This window comes from Dreissena polymorpha, chromosome 4 (genome assembly GCF_020536995.1).
Source record: "Dreissena polymorpha isolate Duluth1 chromosome 4, UMN_Dpol_1.0, whole genome shotgun sequence".
NCBI classification, from domain to species: domain Eukaryota; kingdom Metazoa; phylum Mollusca; class Bivalvia; order Myida; family Dreissenidae; genus Dreissena; species Dreissena polymorpha.
In genome coordinates, this window is record NC_068358.1 from 112,671,974 (window position 1) to 112,695,666 (window position 23,693).

A 23,693-nucleotide genomic window follows, 5' to 3' on the forward strand; every position below is an offset into this window, starting at 1 on the left:
CTGCAAGTTCTCTTTCCAAGGAGTTGTTTTCATATAATACTGACAGATTATCTCAATCTTCTGGAGGACTGTCAATAGACATCCCGAATGAAATAGCTTTGAAATAACCTTGGGGTACAAACAAATGTGACCAATGTCGCTTACAAATTGTATTGTTCCCCACGTGATTCTCTAAGTGGGTTTATGGGAATGCTAATCATGAATGCCAAATAAAAGATTCAGTTTTACAGTCTGTAGGTTTCTAGAACAAAAGTGTCTAATTAACTATTATTTTTAGTTGCCATGCTGTCATTTTGTTTATCTGAACATATAACGCTGACATTTTGTTTATCTGTTTATCTAAACATATAACACTAAACTTGCATTAGTTAGTTATATCCTCCAATATGATTTAGGGAAATTACCACAACAACAAAAATGAGGCACAATGTTGTTGAACTTCCGAAGAAAGCTTAATCAATTTTGAATTTCTATCCCTCCTGCTATCTCAAGATGAGGGGCCCCTAATAACTATGACAAAGAAATGACTTCCTAATAGCAAACTATGACTTCATGCCCCCCCCCACACATAAAAAAAAACAACTCGAGTAAATGTCAAGGTTTTTTCACATATTAAACAGTTAAGTCCAAGTTTAAATAAGCAGACAGGTTTCACAATAAAAGGTTAAAACTTCTTAGATGTGTGTCCCCACACAATTGATATTTTCCCACTCATGAAATCATTTATAAAAACTCATGTCTCATCAACCCCTATTTGAATCACCTACCATTGTTTGATACCGTTTGTAAGTGTTTCTTGTACCGAGGCATTAGTTCTTTTTTCAAAGTCTAGCGCAATGTAGGATAAGCCCATTACATCATCTTTATCCATAGATTGTGTAATCTGCGAATTTTCACATGAATATGGGTCGTGCTCTGTGAAGAAGGGGTTTAATGCATGTGCGTAAAGTGTCGTCCCAGATTAGCCTGAGCAGTCCACACAGGCTAATCAGGTACAACACTTTCTGCTTATATGATATTTTTCGTTTAAAGAAAGTCTCTTCTCAGCAAAAATCAAGTTTTGACTGAAAATGGTGACCCTGATTAGCCTGTGCGGACCGGCCAGTCTAATCCAGGACAACACTTTAAGCACATGCATTAAACCCCCTTTCAAAGAGCGCTGCTCATACAAATCAAGCAAGCAGGAAATTGATGCATTGACTACGACAGACATACATCACTTTTACATACACCCTACATGTCTGTAGAGGTGGCTATAAAGGAATCACTGCCATGTTGGTCTGTACCCAAGCTTTGGCCTGACTGCAACTTACCCACCAAGTGACGGTTTAGAAAACAACACAAACACATTTTAAACTTTACAAGATGGTGCCTTGAACACAAAAACCTTGAAGGTAATGCATGGAGATCAAATACGAATTATATTCTCATCATGGTATGTATGTGTCTAAGCAGAATGTGTGGGTAGCACTGTCAATGAAAGCTTGAGTTTTCACAATTGTTTCCTTATTATTTTATTCAGAAATTAATAGTTTATATTAATATTTTTACACAAAACAATTACACATTTGAAGATAGGTTTAAAAACCTAATAACAATACAAAATGTATACTGTTAGTTTTGTACAATAATTAAGTTATCAGAGTCTTGTATAAAAAAGCATACAAAATGTTCTTAATAGCTTTAACAATATGTAACTCTGAATTGATTTAAATGTTTAAAAAAGTTCAAATGGTCAATGCCTTGACAGTTTATTTTTACAATTTCAATGGCCATTGACACACTCTGGTGTCAATACTTTTACATCCAGGCAACTATTCTGCATCATCACCTTGGTGACAAGCGTCTGACCTTGACCAACATGGAAAGTGTCCTTGATCATTATGGCGGCCTGTTTCCAATGGTGACGGGAATCCAGCGTATTCACTACAGTGTCCTTATCCAAGATCATTTCAAACCAATACACCAGCGCTGAAATCTTCCCATTTGCAATGACCTCTGTTGACCTTTCTACATTGAGGTCAAGGATTTCTGGACCAGTTTCAATGGAGATATTGGCAAAGTCCAAGCTTGCTAATTCAATGACTTCAGTCAGTTTGGAGTAGTTAAGAGTTGTAAGGTCAATGTTCAAATGATTTTGCATCTGGAAAAAAATTAAGATCATGGATAATCAATTGACTCCGCTTACTTCATAAGGTTAGTTTGTAATAATTTGGGTCATTATTATAATTTGTAATTTGCGTCACAGTATATAAGATAGTGGTGTATGGTATTTACTGTACATAACATTTGCACAAGCAAGAGGCAGTTTTTGAAAAGTTCACCTGCAAAAACCACGACATGCTCCCATAGGACATGAGTGCCCCTAGTGTCAAGACTGCACAGGCTTACCTTGGACATCACTGTACGCACATGCATTAAATCCCGGTTTCACAGAGCAATGCTCCTATGTCCCATACATCTCTTACCTGGAACACATTGATAAACTCGGCAATCTGGTAGTCCAGTGTGGCCTCATTGCCAGTGACGTGAGTCAGACACTCTAGCTCCTGAGATTCTATGAACAGACCCTGGACTCTCAAATGACCCGGGAACACATGGCCATTAGGGGCTAAGTTGGTGATGCTGAAAGTTTAAACTATGCAATATTTTATTGGTGGTGAAATAGTATATTCTTATTCGTTGTTTTAAATTAGAACATCCATCAAAGCAATTAAATGTTTTTTAACAAGAAAGATGTCAATCCCGGTGTCACATAGATTAATAATACTCAGTTTCAATTCAAAACAGGGTTATTACATTCTGATCAATATAATAATGTATCAAATTCTTGCACATCTATAACCATAAAAATTCTTCTGAACAAGGCCGATGATTATGTGTGTAAGACAATGTTTGGATTTTTATACTCTTAACTGACTCATCACAGCCATTATTTTCTGCCATACAGAAAACTAAATACATGATTAGCTAATGTAGCATGTTTACATATCACTGCCACTTATCGATCAACTTATCCCTAAATATGGTAGAAAGAATGTCACTTCTCTCTGACATTTTGGACTACAATGCTCTCTGGACTACACTTACACTTGTGCTTTAAGTGTCTTCTCAGATTAGCCTGTGCAGTCAGTACAGGCTAATCATGGATGACACTTTCTGCCTAGACTGGCTTGTCATTTAGAAGAGATTTTCTATGAACCAAAAATTACAAAAAAGTGGAAAGTGTTGTCCCTGAATAGCATGTGCAGACTGCACAGGATAAAGTGGGACGACACTTAACACACATGCATTAAGTGCACTTCTTCTCAGACTTCACTTACATATGATACACGTGGTTCTCAGACTTCACTTACATATGATACACGTGGATCTCAGACTTCACTTACATATGATACACGTGGTTCTCAGACTTCACTTACATATGATACACTTGGTTCTCAGACTTCACTAACATATGATACACGTGGTTCTCAGACTTCACTAACATATGATACACGTGGTTCTCAGACTTCACTAACATATGATACACGTGGTTCTCAGACTTCACTAACATATGATACACGTGGTTCTCAGACTTCACTAACATATGATACACGTGGTTCTCAGACTTCACTAACATATGATACACGTGGTTCTCAGACTTCACTTACATATGATACACGTGGTTCTCAGACTTCACTAACATATGATACACGTGGTTCTCAGACTTCACTTACATATGATACACGTGGTTCTCAGACTTCACTTACATATGATAAACGTGGTTCTCAGACTTCACTTACATGATACACATGGTTCTCAGACTCCACTAACATATGATACACGTGGTTCTCAGACTTCACTTACATATGATACACGTGGTTCTCAGACTTTACTTACATATGATACACATGGTTCTCAGACTTCACAAACATATGATACACGTGGTTCTCAGACTTCACTTACATGATACACATGGTTCTCAGACTTCACTTACATATGATACACATGGTTCTCAGACTTCACTAACATATGATACACATGGTTCTCAGACTTCACTTACATATGATACACATGGTTCTCAGACTTCACTTACATATGATACACGTGGTTCTCAGACTTCACTAACATATGATACACATGGTTCTCAGACTTCACGTACATATGATACACAAGGTTTGCAGACTTCACTTACATATGATACACGTGGTTCTCAGACTTCACTTACATATGATACACGTGGTTCTCAGACTTCACTTACATATGATACACGTGGTTATAAGACTTCACTAACATATGATACACGTGGTTCTCAGACTTCACTTACATATGATACACGTGGTTCTCAGACTTCACTTACATATGATACACGTGGTTCTCAGACTTTACTTACATATGATACACGTAGTTCTCAGACTTCACTTACATATGATACACGTGGGTCTCAGACTTCACTTACATATGATACACATGGTTCTCAGACTTTACTTACATATGATACACATGGTTCTCAGACTTCACTTACATATGATGCACGTGGTTCTCAGACTTTACTTACATATGATACACATGGTTCTCAGACTTCACTTACATATGATGCACATGGTTCTCAGTCTTCACTTGCATATGATACACGTGGTTCTCAGACTTCACTTACATATGATACACAAGGTTTGCAGACTTCACTTACATATGATACACGTGGTTCTCAGACTTCACTAACATATGATACACTTGGTTCTCAGACTTCACTTACATATGATACACATGGTTCTCAGACTTCACTTACATATGATACACGTGGTCTTCCAGAGCCTGTTGTCTCAGGGCCCCACATGGATCCACAACCTCACTAAACACGATGTCCGCTTTCAAGTCAAGGTCACTCAGGTCTGACATTTCCAATAGAGTAATCACCCCTGATTGGCAACCATTCAAGGCTGCAACCTGGTGAAGAGCGTCAAAATGTTCCTCTGATGTAGCCATGGTAACAGACTTAAAACCCATTTTCGCTGCCTGAATTCCGAGAAATGACAGCCTGGGTGTTATATATAAAATTGATGGATTGTTAGATGACGGTGATGACTGTATTTGTGAAAGGGCGCGTTGCAAGGCACGGCAATACTGACTGTTGAGGTGTATATCATTGATGTACTGAATCTCAACGCTGTCTGTCACACACGTCATTTTCCTGTTTGACGCCCGGTCCTTCACAAGCTGCTCAGCTGCCGCTGTGGCTGGGTCAATAGAGCACTTGGACATGTCAAACAGCATGTCTGCACCCTCCATATCAGATGATATGTCAGTGGACACCTGTTGCTCACCAATATCACACATGCTTGTTTCATCAGCTGTGTTGTAAGTTACAGAAGAATCATTCACAGTACCTTCTGATAATTCATCTGCACATACATTCACTGTAGTATGACCTGCACCTACAGAAAAAGATGTCAGTTCTTCCGCTTGATGACAATGATCGGTTTTTGAGGTGGAAATGTCACAATTCATACCAGAAGTTGTACAAAATTCACGCATCTCCTCTTCAGAAACCTTTCTCTTTCTGAAGGGCAAAGTTTGTTGGCTGCACTCCTTGACAGATGAACCAACACTTGCAGGGCTGTATCTATGTGAACTCACTGCTCCACTGCTTTGGCAATCAAAATCATGGTCACTATGCCCTTTCTGTGACCTTGCATGCTCATTATGGTCATTTTCTCCATGCAGCTCTCTGGATTCCTTTTCCGGAGATGTAGCACAGGGAATATTTATTATAGGCTGACTTATCACGTTCGGTCGCTCAGCACAAAGAATATCACATTTTGTTAGGAGAAAGCAGTCAAGCTCAAAGTGGAATGTTGTCTGCAACCTATCTTTTCTCTTGACATGGAATTTGTTTGTGTCTTAAAAAAGAAAGAACCTCAATTTTAATATTTAAAATAAATATATAACTAAACACTAACACTAATGGAGTGATAAAAAATAATTAAAATATGGCAAAAATAAAACTTGCAACAATACTTTTATTAATATTTGAACAACTGAAAGTTGCAACCAAACGTCCACCAAAATAATTAATTTTATAAAAGAAAGATTTTAAATTAACAGTGTTGACATCAAACTCTATTCTTTAATAAAAGGTGAAAGTATCAACACACCTCCATTTCGTGCTGATACTGGGAATATTGCCTGCTCCCAGCAACTCTGAGAGTCAGCAGCTGTTGCTATAGTGATGGTGTCATCAAGATGAAGGTCAAACCAGACTGCCAGTGCATCAACCCGACCTGGTTTGCGGACAAACAACTCTTGAACCCAGTCTCTTCCTTTGTTGAATGATTCTAGCTCCTGAAAAATGAATAGTTTTTTACTGAAAACTTAATGTTGAAATCCTGGGTCAACTAGAATGATAGATTTTAGTATAACAAAAAGCCCAGTGAAAACCAGTTTTTTCATTTCACCGGCAAGTCACGAGGAACTTTTTACGCACTTTTTTTTTTAAGGGACAAATAACTTCTGTTGGCTGTGAAAAAGCTAATCAGGCCAACAATTAACATTGAAGTGATTTAGTGATTGAAAACTGTTAACCCTTTACCACTAATAAACGCACTGTGACTTGTTTGTAGTCCCTTAGCAAATCAAGTTTTCAAAGCTTCATTTTCAACCCTTAGATACTGATGAGAAGCAAATAGCATGAAACCGGAACGGACTGTAAGTTGCTTGCAAGCTGTTTCTGGTTTTATGCTGGTTGCACATAGCCATGTTCACTTTGAACTACACATACACAGAGGTTGCAGAAGCTGACCCGGAGCAGCTCGGCAATGTTGGTGAGTATCCTGTACCCTCCTGGGATCCTGGCAAGGTTCTCTGTCGTGTAGGGCTCCTCCGCCACTCGCCCCACACAGCTCAACATGCTCACACCGGACAGGTCTAGGTGCTGCAGCACTGGAAACAGCAGTCTGGAACAGAAAGAAATATGGTGTCTCCTTTTAATTGTTTCTATTTGAGCCTGGATCTGGGAAAACAGGGCTTAATGCCTGTGAGTAGTGTTTTCCCTGATAAGCATATGCAGTCTGCGCAGGCTAATCAGGGACACCACTTTCTGCCTACCTGTGAGTAGTGTTTTCCCTGATAAGCATATGCAGTCTGCACAGGCTTATCAGGGACACCACTTTCTGCCTAGACTAGATTTTTTGTCAAGAAGAAAATTCCTTGAACAGAAAATTCCATACAAGCGGAAAGTGTGGTCCCAGATTAGCGTATGTGTACTGTACTGGCTTATCTAGGTTGACAGTTTAACCTGTGACCACTTAGATACATATTTTTACGCATTTGTAGTCCCTTAGAAAGTTAAATTTAATTAAAGACCTTTCTTACTGTATTTAATTTTTAAAGGCTTCATTTCCAACCCTAAGATACTGATGAGCAGCAAACAGCATGAAACCTGAACAGACTGAGATACTCGCAGGCTGTTCTGGTTTTAAGCTGTTTGCACATAGCCATTTTCACTTTGCTTCTGAGTGGGAAAGGGTTAACACGTGCATTAAACTCTGTGTTCCAAATGAGAGGCTCAAATAAATCTGGTGTTTTATTTAAATCATTTGCACTTTATTCCCCTCTTAAATAGCCTTTATCAAATGTTGGCTTTTCTATTGTCTATTGAGACAAACCATAAACGGCTCTGATTAAAGGTTACTGTAGCATATATGAAAAGAATCCAAGTTTTGATATTGTACATGTATGGTAAGAATGTATTTTATAAGAAAAAGACATTAGACTTCAGTGTGTTACTGCACATCACTCAATTAGTAAACAAGAGCTGTCTCCATCGGAAGACATGCCCACGAAAAACGCTTTTTCTAAACCTAAACACAGATTTTGAAACCTAAACGCGGACCCGAAGTTCAAGGTCAATTTCAAAGGGGTCAAAATTTGTGTGCGTATGAAAAAGGCCATGTCCATATACACATGCATACCAAATATGAATGTAACATCTGAAGCGACATAGAAGTTATGAGCATTTTTTTAAACCTAAACGCAAAAGTGTGACGGACAGACAGATGGACAGACAGACGAACAGACGGACGGACTGTGCGATCACTATATGCCCTCTTTCGGGGGCATAACAATATTGTCCAGAGAGAACATTCATACCCAGATGTCAAAATACTAGTACTAGGCTTGCTGATATAGTGACTTTTTCATTGTGATTGGTGTGACAGCATCTGGCTATCAAATAATGATAGAAAACTTCAGACTCGCCTTGCAGACTATATAGTTTCAATGACTGTCAATTTATAATTGTTCATGATTTTTAAATACAGAAAATAACAACTTATTATTCACTCTGTCTCATAGCTATGTGACAGTATTTTAGTACCTGCTTTTACTTCGAATGGCTTCGCATTCAATTCCGCACACGTAAACTGTGGCTCCGCATGGAATAACTGTTCCAGTCTGTAAAATGCAGTACCAATATATACTGACAGATTAATTTTTAATAAACATACCCTTATATTAAATAGTATCACTGTTTTCAATATACATATACATAACTATGGAATAAGCATAAACTGTAAATTTTATAACACATCAGAAAGCTTACAAGACATAAAACTATGAAAAGTTTTGCTTGATTATACAAATAAACATTGAAATATATATATATATATATAATATTAATATTTTTATATTGAGATATTGTAGGGATTATCATTCTAAAACTTATTTAAGGCAAGGTTAATATCATAGAATTGCCACAACTTACAGGACTGGTAGAAATGAGATTTTTCCACGCATGTATCATAGTAGAGACAATGTGTTCCCCAAACAATCCAGCATCAAAAGTCTCTGTGACAACCAATTTAACTCTGCAAATCATAAAGTAAATTAAATAACACGTAATGACACACACATATAGGTTTTAAGTGATCCAACAATTTTGATATTGTACTTCAAAAGAAGTGTAACACTTTATAAGTAGATTCATGGCTCCCTTAGAGGCAAATGAAAAAAAATCAAACAACATCTGTTATAGATTATTTTGGTTGTTGTTCTGTGTTGTTGATTAATTGTTCTTACTATTTGTTTGTTGTTGAGTTTTTTACGAGTCCTTATTTTATTGAAAACATTAAATGGTCATAGTTAAAATATTCTTATCCAGTTCAAAATGTCCAACCTTGAGGGGAGATCATCAGGTACAGTGAGAGCCGTAGAGTGTTTATGCAAAAGAGTTATCTCCTCCTGTGCCCCATTTGCTCCCAGCACATCAAAGGCTACATCGTACATAGCACGGGAACCGTCACATGCAGTTATTTGCTGGGCACCAGCAGAGTGACACATCAAACTACAAGTATATATTATAAGCTATACTATATGATTTAGCATCCTGCTTCAACAAGAGAATAATGAAGTCCATGGCATAGTCTTGTGACATTACCATATATGCAAAGACTCAGACAATCAAAAATAATATGATGCATGCTAAAAATGCATGCTAAAATTGCATCAGTTATATGGAATGAGTGTTAAGTGTTTTGGTCAGTATTTTTGTTCCCAAGAAATCATTTCTGCTGAGTTCTTTATTCACTTTACTAAGAACGGAGATAAAAACTATTTGGTTGCAGTGACGTACATATCTCTATACAATTTAGTTTCTATAATAGGTCATTAAATTTTAATATTATTACCTCAATATACCAGTGCCTGTTCCAATGTCTAACACTGTATTGTAGCCTGACTTCACTGCTTTCTGAATTGCAAACCTGCAACATTAATAAACTCTGTGCTAAAACAAGTATATGTCCCAATAGATGGATACCAAGATAAACCTTATGTCTATTTCATTAGATAACCTTAAGACTGAACACGTTTCAGGTGCTCACGTTTATTAAATAGCTTAAAATACTATAAGCAAATCTAAAAGTTATACATTAATCTATTTAAACTATTCAAAGAAAACTGATATAAGCAATTTTTAACCTGTAAGACATGTTTCTTTTCTTGTCATTGAGCATGGCGAAGTGCCATCTTTCCACGAGATGGCTACAGATGTTCTCCAGGTTGTCCCTTGCAGCCAGGTAGTGTGGGCTAATCATCAGTGATTTCCTGATGTACGCAGCTGCTTCCTGTATGTAGCCCAACCTACCCGACAAAGTAGGCCATAATAATTGTAAACAATTATTTAAAGGATAATTAAGATAATTACAATAATAATTAATAACAAAAATAGCAAAATCCTAGTGTTTTTTCTTCAAAGCATGTAAAAATAATAATCTCGCACAATGTGCTTGTTAATTACATACAACAGACAATTATTTCTTCTTCTATTTCAATATTGGTAAAGATACAGCATTTTGTTAACCTCAATTGCACAAGTTGACATTTAAATCAAAATGCTTTATGCTCATGTGGAAATCATTTGTTTAGCCCCTAAAGCAAAATGCTTACGAGGTTCAGGAGTTTTGATGCAAGTTAGTTAAATCAAATCTTACTTGCTTAATATACATTTTATATGTTGTATTAAATGAAAGAAATAATCATTCAATCTTATAACTCAGTGATTATATTTTGTAAACGACAAATTGATGAAGGAGACATATACATACATATAATTGGTCAGTAAAAATTTTCTTGAACAAGTACAAAATAATTGTAGGGGTGTGCTGTGTTGCTTCAAAACACATGTCAAGGAGTTGACCAAGAAACAGCACTTGTTCTATCTTTTGAAAGTTGGAGTACCCCACCTTCCAAGCCTTACATTTTGGAAGCCCCAGGCATAAAGACTTGATATCCCGCTTTTATTTCAGTAATGTACAGTCAACATGAAAAATATTGGTTACATGTTTTCAAATAAATGTTAAAATACAGAAATAAGAAATGTTTTATATTGAATTCTTTGGTTTAAAGCTTAATAAAAAATTGTAAAAACTTAAATTATTTTTTTTATCAGTTTTAAAAGAAAACAAGAGATGTGTTTGTCAGAAACACAATGCCCCCTAATGCGCCACTTTTTTTTTACCTTTGACCTTGAAGGATGAATTTGACCTTGACCTTTCACCACTCAAAATGTGCAGCTCCATGAGATACACATGCATGCCAAATATCAAGTTGCTATGTTCAATATTTAAAAAGTTATTGCAGAACTTTACTGTACAGTAAAGTTTTGGGACAGATTTATTTTACCTTTGACCTTGAAGGATGACCTTGACCTTGACCTTTCACCACTCAAAATGTGCAGCTCCATGAGATACACATGCATGCCAAATATCAAGCTGCTATGTTTTTTTTTAAAAGTTATTGCAAAACTTTACTGTACAGTAAAGTTTTGGGACATAATGACAGAATGACAGACAGAAAGAAAGACAGACATACCAAAAACAATATACCCCCCATCTATCAATCCGGGGGCATAACAAATCTGAACGGGTCCCTTAAAAGAAGTGTCTGGTAAACTTTTGTTGATTTAGGTAATAAACAAGTATTTAGTTGCTGGTGGGCGTAGATAACTGAATTTTGGCATTGTATTACAAATGACCAAATTTATGTTGAGTCATGTATGTCTTGTGTATTAGATAACAAAGTGCATGCAGATTATTGGATGAAAAAGCCACTTCCATAGTTGTGAAATATAGGCAAGACTGCAATTTTTGGATATAATTTAAGCCTGGATGTCCAAAAACTAACATCTGGACAGCCCAGACAGATACACAGACGGTTGGTGTGACTTCTATATGAACAGTTATAATCCTTAGCAAAGATATTTTTATTTTAATCAGCATACTAAATAGTTTTAAAAAGTATTGTGGGTTCTTTTTGAGTTGTGGGCATAGATATCCAGTTAAATCCCTTGATAGAATGTTCACACATGATGCAGTTGCAGTTTGTTACAGAAAAAAGTTTTGACATTGTCACCATTGTTTTGCTGATCAAAAGGGCAACAAAAAACAGGTAAATATTGTATTTCATCATAACTCAATATTACCTCCTTAATGTATTGATCATATAGTGTTTCTAACTAACACAAAATCGTTTATTTATGAGAATTGTCCGTGCTACACCGTCTGTTGACATTTTTCGCAAGAAATTAAACTTCCCTGCAATGTCAAATTTAAGGCTATTTATAGCATGCAAATCTTTATATTGGGACAGCCAATTGAAATCCATCACTCACAAAGAACTGTAATTTTCAAGATGGTGTTTTGACACTATCAACACAATTGATTATTTTGATGTTATTAACAGACGATCAACATTTCAAAGAAAAGAACCAAATATAAAGACCAAAGGTTAACAAGGGCTGTTTGTAAAACATGCATGCCCCCCATACAGGCTTTCCGTTGTAGTGGCAGCCATTGTGTGAATACGATTTTTGTCACTGTGACCTTGACCTTTGACCTAGTGACCTGAAAATCAATAGGGGTCATCTGCGGGTCACGATTAATGTACCTATGAACTGTCATGATCCTAGGCAAAAGCGTTCTTGAGTTATCATCCGAAAATCATTTTACTGTTTCGGGTGACCGTGACCTTGACCTTTGACCTTGTGACCTCAAAATCAATAGGGGTCATCTGCAAGTCATGATCAATCTACCTATGAAGTTTATTGATCCTAGGCGTAAACGTTCTTGAGTTATCATCCGAAAACCATTTTACTATTTCGGGTCACCGTGACCTTGAGCTTTGACCTAGTGACCTCAAAATCAATAGGGGTCATCTGCGAGTCATGATCAATCTACCCATGAAGTTTCATGATCCTAGGCGTATGCGTTCTTGAGTTATCATCTGGAAACCATTTTACTATTTCGGGTCACCGTGACCTTGACCTTTGACCTAGTGACCTCAAAATCAATAGGGGTCAACTGCAAGTCATGATCAATCTACCCATGAAGTTTCATGATCCTAGGCGTATGCGTTCTTGAGTTATCATTCAAAAACCATTTTACTATTTCTGGTCACCGTGACCTTGACCTTTGACCTCGTGACCTCAAAATCAATAGGGGTCATCTGCGAGTCATGATCAATGTACCTATGAAGTTCCATGATCCTAGGCCCAAGGGTTCTTGAGTTATCGTCTGACAACCACCTGGTGGACGGACAGACCGACCGACAGACCGACCGACAGACCGACATGAGCAAAGAAATATACCCCCTCTTCTTCGAAGGGGGGCATAATAATTATGTATATAATGATGCAAGGTCATATATTTAAAAAATATTTTAAGATGTAAAATCTTTATAAAAATTATGAAAAGAAATAGATAAGGATTCATGGAAATATATTAATAAAATATTTTTAATACAACATATTTTGTGAAAAGTACCCATGATTCAAGAAGAATAAAGAATTTAGTAAGGTTGTTTTTTGGTGAGTCTTGGGTTCTTTTCGAGTTGAGGGTATAGAGATCACGTGACATCAATTGATACAATGTTCGAACAACTGCAGTTTGTTACATAAAAAAGTTTTAACACAGTCACCATCCTTTTACTGATTAAAAAGCAACATAAGTGATTCTTACAACACAAAATCTTTTATTTATGAGCATTTTCCATGCTACATGTATATCCTATGTTGACATTTTCTCACAAGAAATGAACCTCCCCAGCAAACAAGTAAAATAATTTCTATATTATTGCAAACAATGCAGCAATAAACGATTCACAATCAAAGATTCATTTAATTTCTGTAAACTCCATGTTAAAATCGGCAATAAAATAAATACGAGCGTTGTTAACCTGGTATAGAGACATCACATCCGAAAAGGGACAGTACTTGATTGCCATAGGCCAACAAAAATTCAAAAATTCAAATCACTACACCTATTTATACAAACTGAAACAGTACTTAAACTTTTTAATAAAATTATATTTACAATCTAACAAGTTTCTGTTTTCCACGTATCCACCGCCGCATAAAAGCTTCGTAGCACATTTGTTACTATTTAAAGATGTGATGAAATAACGTCCAATCGGGGAATTTTTTTCCCCACTGAACACGCGTAAATTGCCTGACGTGATGTTCATGTTTTTATACAACACAAAATACACCCACACTTTCCATGCGACGTTCTAAATGATTGCACAATTTTCACGCGCTTTTTTATTGAGAAAAAGGATAAAGCACTGTTTATTTGACGCTAGTATTTGTTAATGTCGCGTAAGCATTAAAATTCGGAAGCTTGTTTTGGATTACAAATTGAATAATGCTCATTTGAGAATCGAACGAAACATGTACAGTTGTGTGTAATTAATTCAACAAAGTGCCATAAAATCACAAAAGTATGAAAATTACGTCACTCATCATCTGCATGATCTTACTGCAGGTACTGCTTACAAGTGTAGTCTCTCATTCAAAGAGTGCGCCAACAAACTACCATAAAATCAGTATACTTGTTTTCAAGCCAATTAACAACCACATTAAACAATGCCGCCTTTTCGGTTTGACTGAGAACGTGAGACAATCGATATGATAAGAGGACCCCTGTTAATTGATCAATTTTGACACATAGCGTAGTCACCTATATCAGTCTTGGCATTAATTGTTTTTAGGCACTAGCCCGGTCGGGCTACCAGCTTGGAAATTTCACTAGCCCGAATCAATTTTAACTAGCCCAAATTAAAGTTATAATTCTGTTACATTTGTAACTATGTTTGTATTGAAAACACATAGAACAATGAAGATTAAACAAATAAACACTTGATTATGTTTTTATTCACAGTTAATTGTTGACAAAAAATTTAACACAAGGTCTCCAGACATCTCCATTCCATCATGGACATTGTCTGAATCACCGACATCCAGGTATAACATGTCAGGTGTGCTCTTAAAGGCAGTCTGAAAAAATAACGTTATAACATGATACAAATTTTCCACACAAATATCTGAATAAAGTTAATGCGCTGTCAAACAAGAAAATTAGCAATAATACCTGTGCATAAGAAGAAGAACAAGAAGGCAACTTTTCTGCAACAACTTCTGAGTCTTCTTAATCTAAAACTACATTTGTAGCAGAAGTACCATTGCCTAAGACTCATCTGGTTTGTCGCCGATTGTACCAGCATCTAAAATGCAGTATGGTACACATTTCAATTTACTGTTAGGATTTGTTCCTCAACAATCAAACTTTATCTGTTAAAACTATACTTGTAAGTTAATGCATGTTATTTAATTGCATTTTTTTCCATTATGAATGAAATGCACTTACCAACCAGTCAGCAATGCAGGCTGAGAATCAAATTCCTCACTATACTTGGAGAAATCAAAACGAAGCCAAGACCGATTATTTTTCCATCACGGTTGGAATTTTCATTTCGTTGACTGTTGTGTTGCTACTTTCATTTTCATTTTGCGGTTGATGTTTGTGCTTTGTACCCACAAAAACAGCAGAAAAGACCTTAACATAAATTAATCGCCGTGAGTTCTCCACCAAGTGATAATAAAAGTTAAATTGTCTCGCGAGATCGACTTACAACACTGTTTGATAAGCGTCTAATCAATGAGTGCCTTGACAGAAATAACCGATGAAGTTTTTAATAAGCGTCTATGTGAAGCTATTTCGGACTTGTTACTAAGTTCGGACACGAAAAAAGCACTCGACCGATCGGGCTACCAGCTTGGAATGTTTACTCGACCGACGCAAAAATCAATCGACTCGGTCGACGGTCGAGTGGGTTACGTCCAAGACTGCTATATGGGTAGGTATTGCCATGGAGACGCTGCGGATTAGTGGGGACACAGATTCAAGGTGCAGTTAAGCCTAAGATAAGGTACATGTATATATGGATTTCGTAAAATCCGGGACATTTGACAGATTTCCGAGATTGCGGGACACGTTCTTCATTTCCGGGACAATCCCGGACAATCTGGGACGTATGGCATGTATGGTTTATTGTTGAGCCATGCATTCTGATGGGCTATTCCAATTGCATACTGTAAATAGTCTTTAAACTGACAGTGCAGGGGAGGTTAATTTCTTTTGAAAAAATAGACGATGTAGTATGGAAAATACAACATAAATAAATGATTTTGTGTTATTTAGGAAAACTATATGAACAATTTATAAATGAGGAAATAGTTGACAAGAGCTGTGATGAATAACAATCTTTACCTGTTTTCATCGCAATTTTGATCAGCAAAACGATGGTGACCTGGTCAAAACTTTTTTCCGTAAAGACTGCATAATATGGGAACTTTCTATCAAGTAATTTCACGTGATCTCTATAACCACAACTCTAAAAGAACACACGACTCAACAACAGTGAACACACTATTATACATGAAAGTGTTGTGTTTACACTAGGGCAGTTTTCTGCCTCACTTTTTTCCTCTTTTTGGTTGTGTCTGTATTTATTTACAAGCGAGTAATATGAGACACAATATTATGAGGCCTTGCATGTGATGTCATCACGAATGCTTAGTTCTTAATGTAAACAAAAATATCAAAATAATGAGACGCTCGATATAAGGGAATCGTACGATATGCACTCATTACCTAAAAAGCTGTGCGCCAATATTGTTCAGAACAACATCATGGTTTGGATATAATTCACAGGCCTGATCATATCCCTTGAACAGATCCTCCAGTCTGTTTTCCTGTTCCAACTGTTCAAACCATTTCTTGGAGGCCAGAGCAAACTCCTGATAAACGTCCGCAGCACTCTCTGATTTCAGTTTCAGAAACAGCAAGAAATTAGCGAATGCGCGGCCATAATTTTGTGTTGTCAAACAATTTCTTGCATTCGAAATGGAAATCTGTGCTATTTTCTCGACGTTAGACATGGTAATGATTCATGACAGAGTACAGAAAAGATGTTAACCATCACGGGGTTTAAATACTGTCATTTATTGTCGTGTTTGTTGTTGTTGTTGTTGTTTAATTAACTGAAAAAAATAAAAGGTCGTGTAGACCGCTGAAGGGATAAAAGCACTAAGTTTTTGTTACATGTTTATCCTTGGTATTTCACCGTTTATAATTTCCGATAATTATGAATTCTCCATCAATATTTCCAAACTTTAGATTCAGCCCACATTTTCGTTCTATTTAGATGGTTAAACAAAAATACTGCATTAATGATACGAATATTCTGCAACACTCAATGAGTTATCTCCTACCTTGCTAGCAGCTGCATGAACAAAGGGACACAAAGGCAGCTAGTGCGGCTTACTTATGCACGTTTTGAAGGACGGTTACACGTCTGTCAGATGAATGTCAGGTATTTACGGAATAATGAATGCAAATTCAAGCATCATTTCGCACGATATAATGGGGTATAATATGACCGACTTCGCACCTAAAATACAGTTCTATATATAAAATCACGATTTCGAAGTCGCCACTATCACTACAGTACTTATGCTGCAAAAAGACCATTAGATAAGCGTAGTATGAATATCATGAGATATTTCTTGATAGTCCGCGATGAAGGTCTTGAACGATGCAGGGTCTCCAATCTCGTGAATGAAGAGGGAACGTAGTGTTGTACAAACAGGCGATCCATAAGTTCATTCAGCGTTGCTTTTACAGCTTTAATGCGATCTTTAAACATACTCTCTAGAATGCCTAACCTCGACGTTGTTAAGTTGTGACCTATTGTTAGTGATGATCGGTGGTATCAATCATCGTTCTATAATCCACGTCCGTACGGCGTCCGTGCCTTCTGTACCGAGTGAAGAGTCACCCGAGCACAACGACGCAATTTGTTTAAGATACCGGTAGTCTTTTCATAGTCACCATGCCGAACAGGTGCGGTTTTCTTCTGCGAACTCTTAATTCTTTCATCCACACCGCAAACAAACAAAATAATTATACTTTTCGAAAACCAAATAGCAGAAAAAATCAGCCAGCATTTTAACTATAACTTGGTGAGTTTCTAGAAAATTACGCTGTTGTGTTGACATCACGATAGCAATTATTCTTAAATTATGAAAGCAAGAGTTATGTCTCTTGTTCAAGGCGATTTCGACGGCCTTGACGACGGCGAGGCTGACCACTTGAAACCAGATACCACCCCTTCCACCAGGGGAAGGATAAACATGGCATAGAAATTATTTTAAAATGTGTATCACCGAGTCTTAGATTCATTTACTTTATCGTCAATTTCATGTACGAGCTTACCTGTGTAACGAAAGCCATGTTGGTAATTCAAGATAGAAATAAATTAATTTTGGTTTCATTTTCTGTATGTGATAAACTCGTGTGCAGTTGTTGAGTAAATGATAATAGCACAATCGTTTGAATTTGATCTACGTTTATCTGATAAAAAATTAACCACTGCTCAACAAATATATGTATCTCTAATATTAAATAAATGAGCAAAAACACACATTTAAAACACACGGACAAAACTCAATAATATAATAAATAATTTTGTCATTTTCATGATGGAGAAATATGTTTTGATTGTTTATTTATTTTAAACATCAACAAGAACATAAAATAGAAACACATTCCCTTAAGAAGGACAGTACCAGAAAATACATGTTTAGTTTAACAAAGTTGCCAACTCTCAGATAGTCTTTCAAATAATCGTTGATTGTTTATAAACACATTATAAAGTTGTGAATTGTTGTAACTCAACTCCTACCATGTGACACTACTACTCATCTTTATTTCAATGTCCACCCACATTGTAAACATAGGGACATTAAGAATTTGCAAAGAAGTCTATCCTAAGAAGTCAAATTTAGCTTTCGTTTCTCTGTCCGTTTTCGTATGAACTGCTTTCACCTCAAGCTCAGTCCCACCAAAGATCAGGGAAACATCGGCCGAGCTGATCTTTCCCCTGTCATCTTGACAATCAACACCCACTTCGCCGATTGGAAATGACCCCTCCTCGTCAACAAACAAGGGGTCTGTCTTTGGGGACGCAAACAGTTTAATAGTGAAACCGCTACGATTTTCATGTGGAAGATAAGTTTTAGTCCCAACAGGTTTATCAGGAGAAACTGACTGTCCTACCTCCACAAGCTTACTAAAACAACCTCGCACCTGATATATGCCATCAAGTTTAAATTTTCTTTGTTCTGGGTGTTTTGATGGGTCGAACGGTAAATAGCATTTTATACCGTACGTGTATTTGGCAATACGTGACACGATCATTTTGCTGTTATGCCCGAAGATGACCGCTTCTTTGAGAACCGTCAGTCCCGCATCCGGTGGCACGACGACCTTCTTGTCGGGGAATCCTTTCTTGATGGCGTCTTGCAGCATCGGCGATTCCGAGAACCCGCCGACCATCAAGAATGTACTGGTACCCATTGTTACAGAGTTCTGAAGTAGTTTTTTGACGTGCTGTACAATGTCGGCGCATGTCTTGCTAAACATATCTTTAATCAGGTCAGCTTCAACTCGCATCTTGTCTCCTGTGATTTCCCCCCCCATATTTCTGGTGATCGCGCACTGCATCTCGGATCTCGGCTTTCCTCACCTCGCGGTACAGTTCGTGCAAGGAGATTGGCATCTTGAACGTAACTCGGCTATCCGAATCGGGCTTGACTGCTCTTTTCCGCGTTTCAAACTCTCGCAGCAGGTCGATGTAGTCGTCTCGGTGCCTGTCTCGGAATGCCTCCAGCACGTCCGCGCCCAGTATTTCGGACAGGAAGTCCAGAAAGGCCTCGTCCACCGTGGTGCCGCCCCAGGGACCGCCGTTTGCCTTGTGCAGCTCCTTCAGTGTCCCGTCGGGATTCACCTCGTGGACCGTGATGTCAACCGTGCCACCTACAGCAACGTGACAGGGATAAGTTGTACGTGAAACGCGCCAATAGTGATTTTACTTGGACATGATAACTGGAAGTACTGTAGATAGAAGTAAATTTTGAAACACATTTGTAAAAAAAAATGATGTCATAAACATTACGCATATAATTTCTTTCCATTTCATGTATAAGCATTTTGTTATTGGCGAGCAAGAGCAAGCAACTATAATTCACATTAATTACAATTTGTATCTGCATTTTGATTATAAACCAAGGTACTTGTGTGTATATTTAAGCCATAGATATGAGTTCTCCATTGATGTATTAATTTACCTCCAGCGTCCAGTACGAGGTACTTTGACCGCGGAGAAAAACACTCAATACGCGTCTCCATTCTTTCCACCGGAAGGTACTTGCAGCACATTGAAGCCGCTTCCGGTTCAAGAGCCAGCAATAAAGCTTGTCCGTCTATTCCTGCCTGAAACGGAAACCAAGGGCACTCAATTACTATTATTCAATTCAAGCATATTAAGCTTGGTTGGGTCAATTGTGTTTTATGCCTAAGGTTTATTTAAGCACCATATGTTCGTATCCTGGGTAGAACCAGTACTTGATGTTATGCCAATAAGATCTCAAGGGGATTGAAACCGATATATCCTTATTACTTTGGGAAACCATATTCCCAGCCCCCACCGCACCCATGTTTTGGAATGGAGTTAAAGTATATATAATGAAAAAAAAACTACGCCATTGTGAAAAGATTGTCGTCATTTTAATATTGACCTTCGGTAAACTTTTTCTCTTTTTTTCCATGCTGAGCCTAATGCGTTAATTTAATTGCATGTGCTTGATTAATTCATATATAATAGTAAAAATGTACTTTTTCTGCCGCTTCACGCATGAATTGTTTTGCCGCGTCGTCCCAGATGGCAGGCACGGTTAGGACCCACCGGATCTCGTTGTCTCGGATCTGCGTGCTCCGGCGCGACAGGAAGTCCCCAAGGTGGTCTTTCATGTAGCGGATGGACGCCGCGAAGACGTCGATAGCCGGCATCTCATTTCCCGTCTCTTCTTTCAACAGATTGCTGCGGTGCACGTCCTGGGGACAGATTGGGCTGAAATATCACATATATGTTCAGTTGTATAACCTTACTATTCAGAACTTACATATGATCGGTATACAGGACGTGGACGTAGGAGGAAAGTGGTGTAAAACATGTATTTTGTGTGAAATGGATATTCATGTATCTCGAAAATTAATCATTGTAAACCCTACTCACAAACACGTTACACTGGAGGCATTAAATGGATACTTTTTATATCACATAATCAGACGTGCACATCATATGTCTCTTACATATGAACAACTTAAACATAGAAGAAAACACAATTGAGCATTATTTTCTCAAAATTCACATACACGTATTACGATTGTACACACGATTAAATTATCGATGTTCATTATTATTACATTAATACTAATCTACCTTCGAATTGTAAAGCATCATCTTAAAGCGTCGGAAGTAGTACCAGGAGCGATGCATGTTGTCCAGCGAGAGGTTGCTATACTTTTCCTCCGCCTCGAACCCGAAAGAGTCGAACGTCTTTTCCGGCCGGAAGGGACATGACGGAGTTCGTGCTCGAGCCCCACGTGCATGTGGAGACGCGCAGAGGGTCCGCCTGGAACTCCGTGACTTCCGAGAACGCGTAGCCGGAGAAAGTGGTGCCGAAATCAATGGCGGCGACCAGGAAGAAGTCTTTGGATGCCATGATTTATATCTGATGGAAAATTCAAAGGTGATTAGTTTCTAATTGAAAATGTACGCATGAATAATTTACGTTCAACCCATTAACCCTTTAAATAAAGAACACATATACAAAACTAATGAAGGAAGCGTGTATTATAGTTATGGTACTACGTGAACTAAATGTCACTTTTATGAACTGCGAACATTTGTGAAAAAGTCCCTTTGATGGTGTGAACGTCGATTGTGAAAATGCATCTTTGAAATATGTTGCAAGCATATATATATATATATATATATATATATATATATATATATATATATATATATATGTGCAAATATCTAGCAACATGAATATTAAACATATGTACCTTAATCAACCCGTAAAATATATGACAAAGCCTTACGCGTACGCCTCACGTAGATATGCGCAAGCGATTGTAAAAAAACGCAATACTTTCCTTTTAAATTATTCTCGAAACACCACGTTCTTTACACGCAGTTAATATACTTATCAATCGATCTGATTTGTATATAATTTGAGAAATATTTGTTGACTGATTTATTGCTTCCACCATTCACTCATCTTTTTTCCCAATCTCAGCATAAGGAGAACCAATGAGCCGAATGTCAAGGGTTTAACCCGTGTCTGGTATTCTTTTAATTCACGATCATTTAAATTATAAATACTTCATTTGATAAAATTATTCGTTTTGTCTAGTTCTATATAGAGATCCATTAACCGGGGTAGATAAAATCAATTTATGCTTAAATTAATATATTAAGTTTGCAATTAAAAAATCTACGATTTACGTACAAACATGTATAATTTATTGTGTCAATACTTCACAACTCCGAAAATTGAATATCCTTTTTTCGAAACCTAAACACAAAGTGTGACAGACGGACAGACAGACAGACGGACGGACAGACGGACAGTGCGATCACTATATGCCCTTCTCAGAGGCATAAAAATCAAACAACAGATTGTAGATTATTTTGGTTGTTGTTCTGTGTTGCTCATTAATTGTTCTTATTATTTGCTTGTTGTTCAGTTTTTTTATGAGTCCTTATTTTATTAAAAACATTAAATGGTCACAGTTAAAATATTCTTAATATCCAGTTCAAAATGTTCGATGTTCATGGGTTCCCTCCCATAGCGAAGGAACCCCGAGTCCGTCCCGTATGTCCTTCCACTGGTGGTCTTGCTGTCCCGACGTACCCGTCCCTCTACAGACGGGACCTTTGGACCAGTACGGGCAGGCAAGCTCTCGACGATACACAGCGGATTGGTCAGATCCGCTGCATCCTGGAGAAGACAGCAGTCTCAGCAGTGAAGAAGACGTCCGGCTCGAGGGTGACGGACTCAGCTGGATTTGCTGAGCCATCCGCAGAAGATCAAGCCGCGAGATATCAATCTTCTGCACGCGGCTCCTGGCCTCGGTTGCGACGAGCACGCTCCAGCTGCTGACCGAGCAAGTTTTAAAATGAAGAGATTTCTGCTTTATATACTTAGGGTAAACGCATGATTCATTTGGCAGGTCACAAGCGTGTGTATTTTATTATAAATCACATCTTGAAAAATACGAAAATTAAATGCTATATTTATTATCAATGTTTAGAAACATGTCTGTAATAAAAGCAGATATTATAACATAAAATGTATCTCAATAACTGAAATTCTTTACAACAAAAATGAATTGTGTATAAAGAAGGGAATTTTTCCGAGTCCAACCTTTGCAGGGAGACAACTCGCGCACAACAATAATGCCGTAAATATTCTTAATAGTAACGATTCATTTGGCAGGTCACGAGTTAGTCCAAATAATTAGACGTAAGCTACCCCGCTTACGTCTAAACGGCTACCGTCGTTTTCCTATGGCAAATTGAGTTCAACTTAAACTTCAGTTTTTCTCGTTAAATCTTTGCTAATGCATAAAATTATCATTAATTAGACATAAATGTGAGCGATTACCTCTTAAATGTATAAAAATTGTGCTTTAAACCACGTATGTACATTTTAAAAAATAAACATACACAACACACGAAGTGTGTTTGTCGTTTATAGAATTACATTGAATTATCTTGAACGAAATTATTTTTTGAATAGGTTACACATAACCAATTGTTGTTGTACAACAAACCACATCACTTTTTAGCTTTCTGTACTCTTTAATTAAATGGCACCTATATGTGTGTGTTAAAACTACCAGTTGTATCACGGAGTGTATATTGTTAGGAGATGAATCGAGTATTTGACCCTTACTGTAGTAAATTCA

At 37.3% G+C, this 23,693-nt stretch overlaps 3 protein-coding genes across 5 annotated transcripts in view; all 3 read right to left on the reverse strand.

Annotated features, from left to right (window-relative positions):
* Nucleotides 1-1,497: 1,497 nt before the first annotated feature.
* LOC127877431 (protein arginine N-methyltransferase 9-like) lies at nucleotides 1,498-16,869 on the reverse strand. Of its 3 annotated transcripts, none has more exons than XM_052423300.1 (11): nucleotides 16,467-16,868; nucleotides 9,958-10,119; nucleotides 9,666-9,740; nucleotides 9,155-9,322; nucleotides 8,744-8,846; nucleotides 8,357-8,433; nucleotides 6,761-6,935; nucleotides 6,138-6,324; nucleotides 4,772-5,882; nucleotides 2,469-2,625; nucleotides 1,498-2,143 (listed from the first exon to the last, which is right to left on the reverse strand). In XM_052423300.1, the coding sequence occupies exons 1-11, from the start codon at nucleotides 16,751-16,753 to the stop codon at nucleotides 1,766-1,768; spliced, it is 2,880 nt and encodes a 959-aa protein (XP_052279260.1). In that variant the 5' UTR covers nucleotides 16,754-16,868; the 3' UTR covers nucleotides 1,498-1,765. The 3 variants fall into 3 exon arrangements, 2 of the variants coding, with proteins under 2 accessions (XP_052279260.1, XP_052279261.1); XM_052423301.1 differs by lacking the exon at nucleotides 16,467-16,868 and adding an exon at nucleotides 16,083-16,384; XR_008048435.1 differs by lacking the exon at nucleotides 1,498-2,143 and having other exon boundaries at nucleotides 2,488-2,625; nucleotides 4,673-5,882; nucleotides 16,467-16,869.
* A 1,769-nt stretch (nucleotides 16,870-18,638) lies between these two features.
* Nucleotides 18,639-19,311, reverse strand: LOC127877433 (heat shock 70 kDa protein 12B-like). Its single transcript, XM_052423305.1, has one exon. The coding sequence runs from the start codon at nucleotides 19,296-19,298 to the stop codon at nucleotides 18,639-18,641; it is 660 nt and encodes a 219-aa protein (XP_052279265.1). The 5' UTR covers nucleotides 19,299-19,311.
* Nucleotides 19,179-23,693, reverse strand: part of LOC127877432 (heat shock 70 kDa protein 12B-like) — a 38,226-nt gene continuing 33,711 nt past the window's right edge. The window contains exons 4-5 of the mRNA XM_052423304.1: nucleotides 20,003-20,147; nucleotides 19,179-19,691 (exon numbers count right to left, since the gene is read on the reverse strand). Of these exons, the coding sequence (XP_052279264.1) occupies nucleotides 19,318-19,691; nucleotides 20,003-20,147 (519 nt within the window). The 3' untranslated portion in view covers nucleotides 19,179-19,317. The remainder of the gene's footprint in view (nucleotides 19,692-20,002; nucleotides 20,148-23,693) is intronic.

Excerpts from the sequence above, each read along its gene's own strand:
- LOC127877431 (XM_052423300.1), bottom strand. The coding sequence starts at position 16,753 with ATGTCTAACGTCGAGAAAATAGCACAGATTTCCATTTCGAATGCAAGA. Across the intron at positions 9,741-9,957 it reads AAAAGAAACATGTCTTACAG|GTTTGCAATTCAGAAAGCAG; the intron begins GTTAAAAATTGC and ends TTAATGTTGCAG. Across the intron at positions 6,936-8,356 it reads GCCATTCGAAGTAAAAGCAG|ACTGCTGTTTCCAGTGCTGC; the intron begins GTACTAAAATAC and ends TTTCTGTTCCAG.
- LOC127877433 (XM_052423305.1), bottom strand. The coding sequence starts at position 19,298 with ATGTTTAGCAAGACATGCGCCGACATTGTACAGCACGTCAAAAAACTA.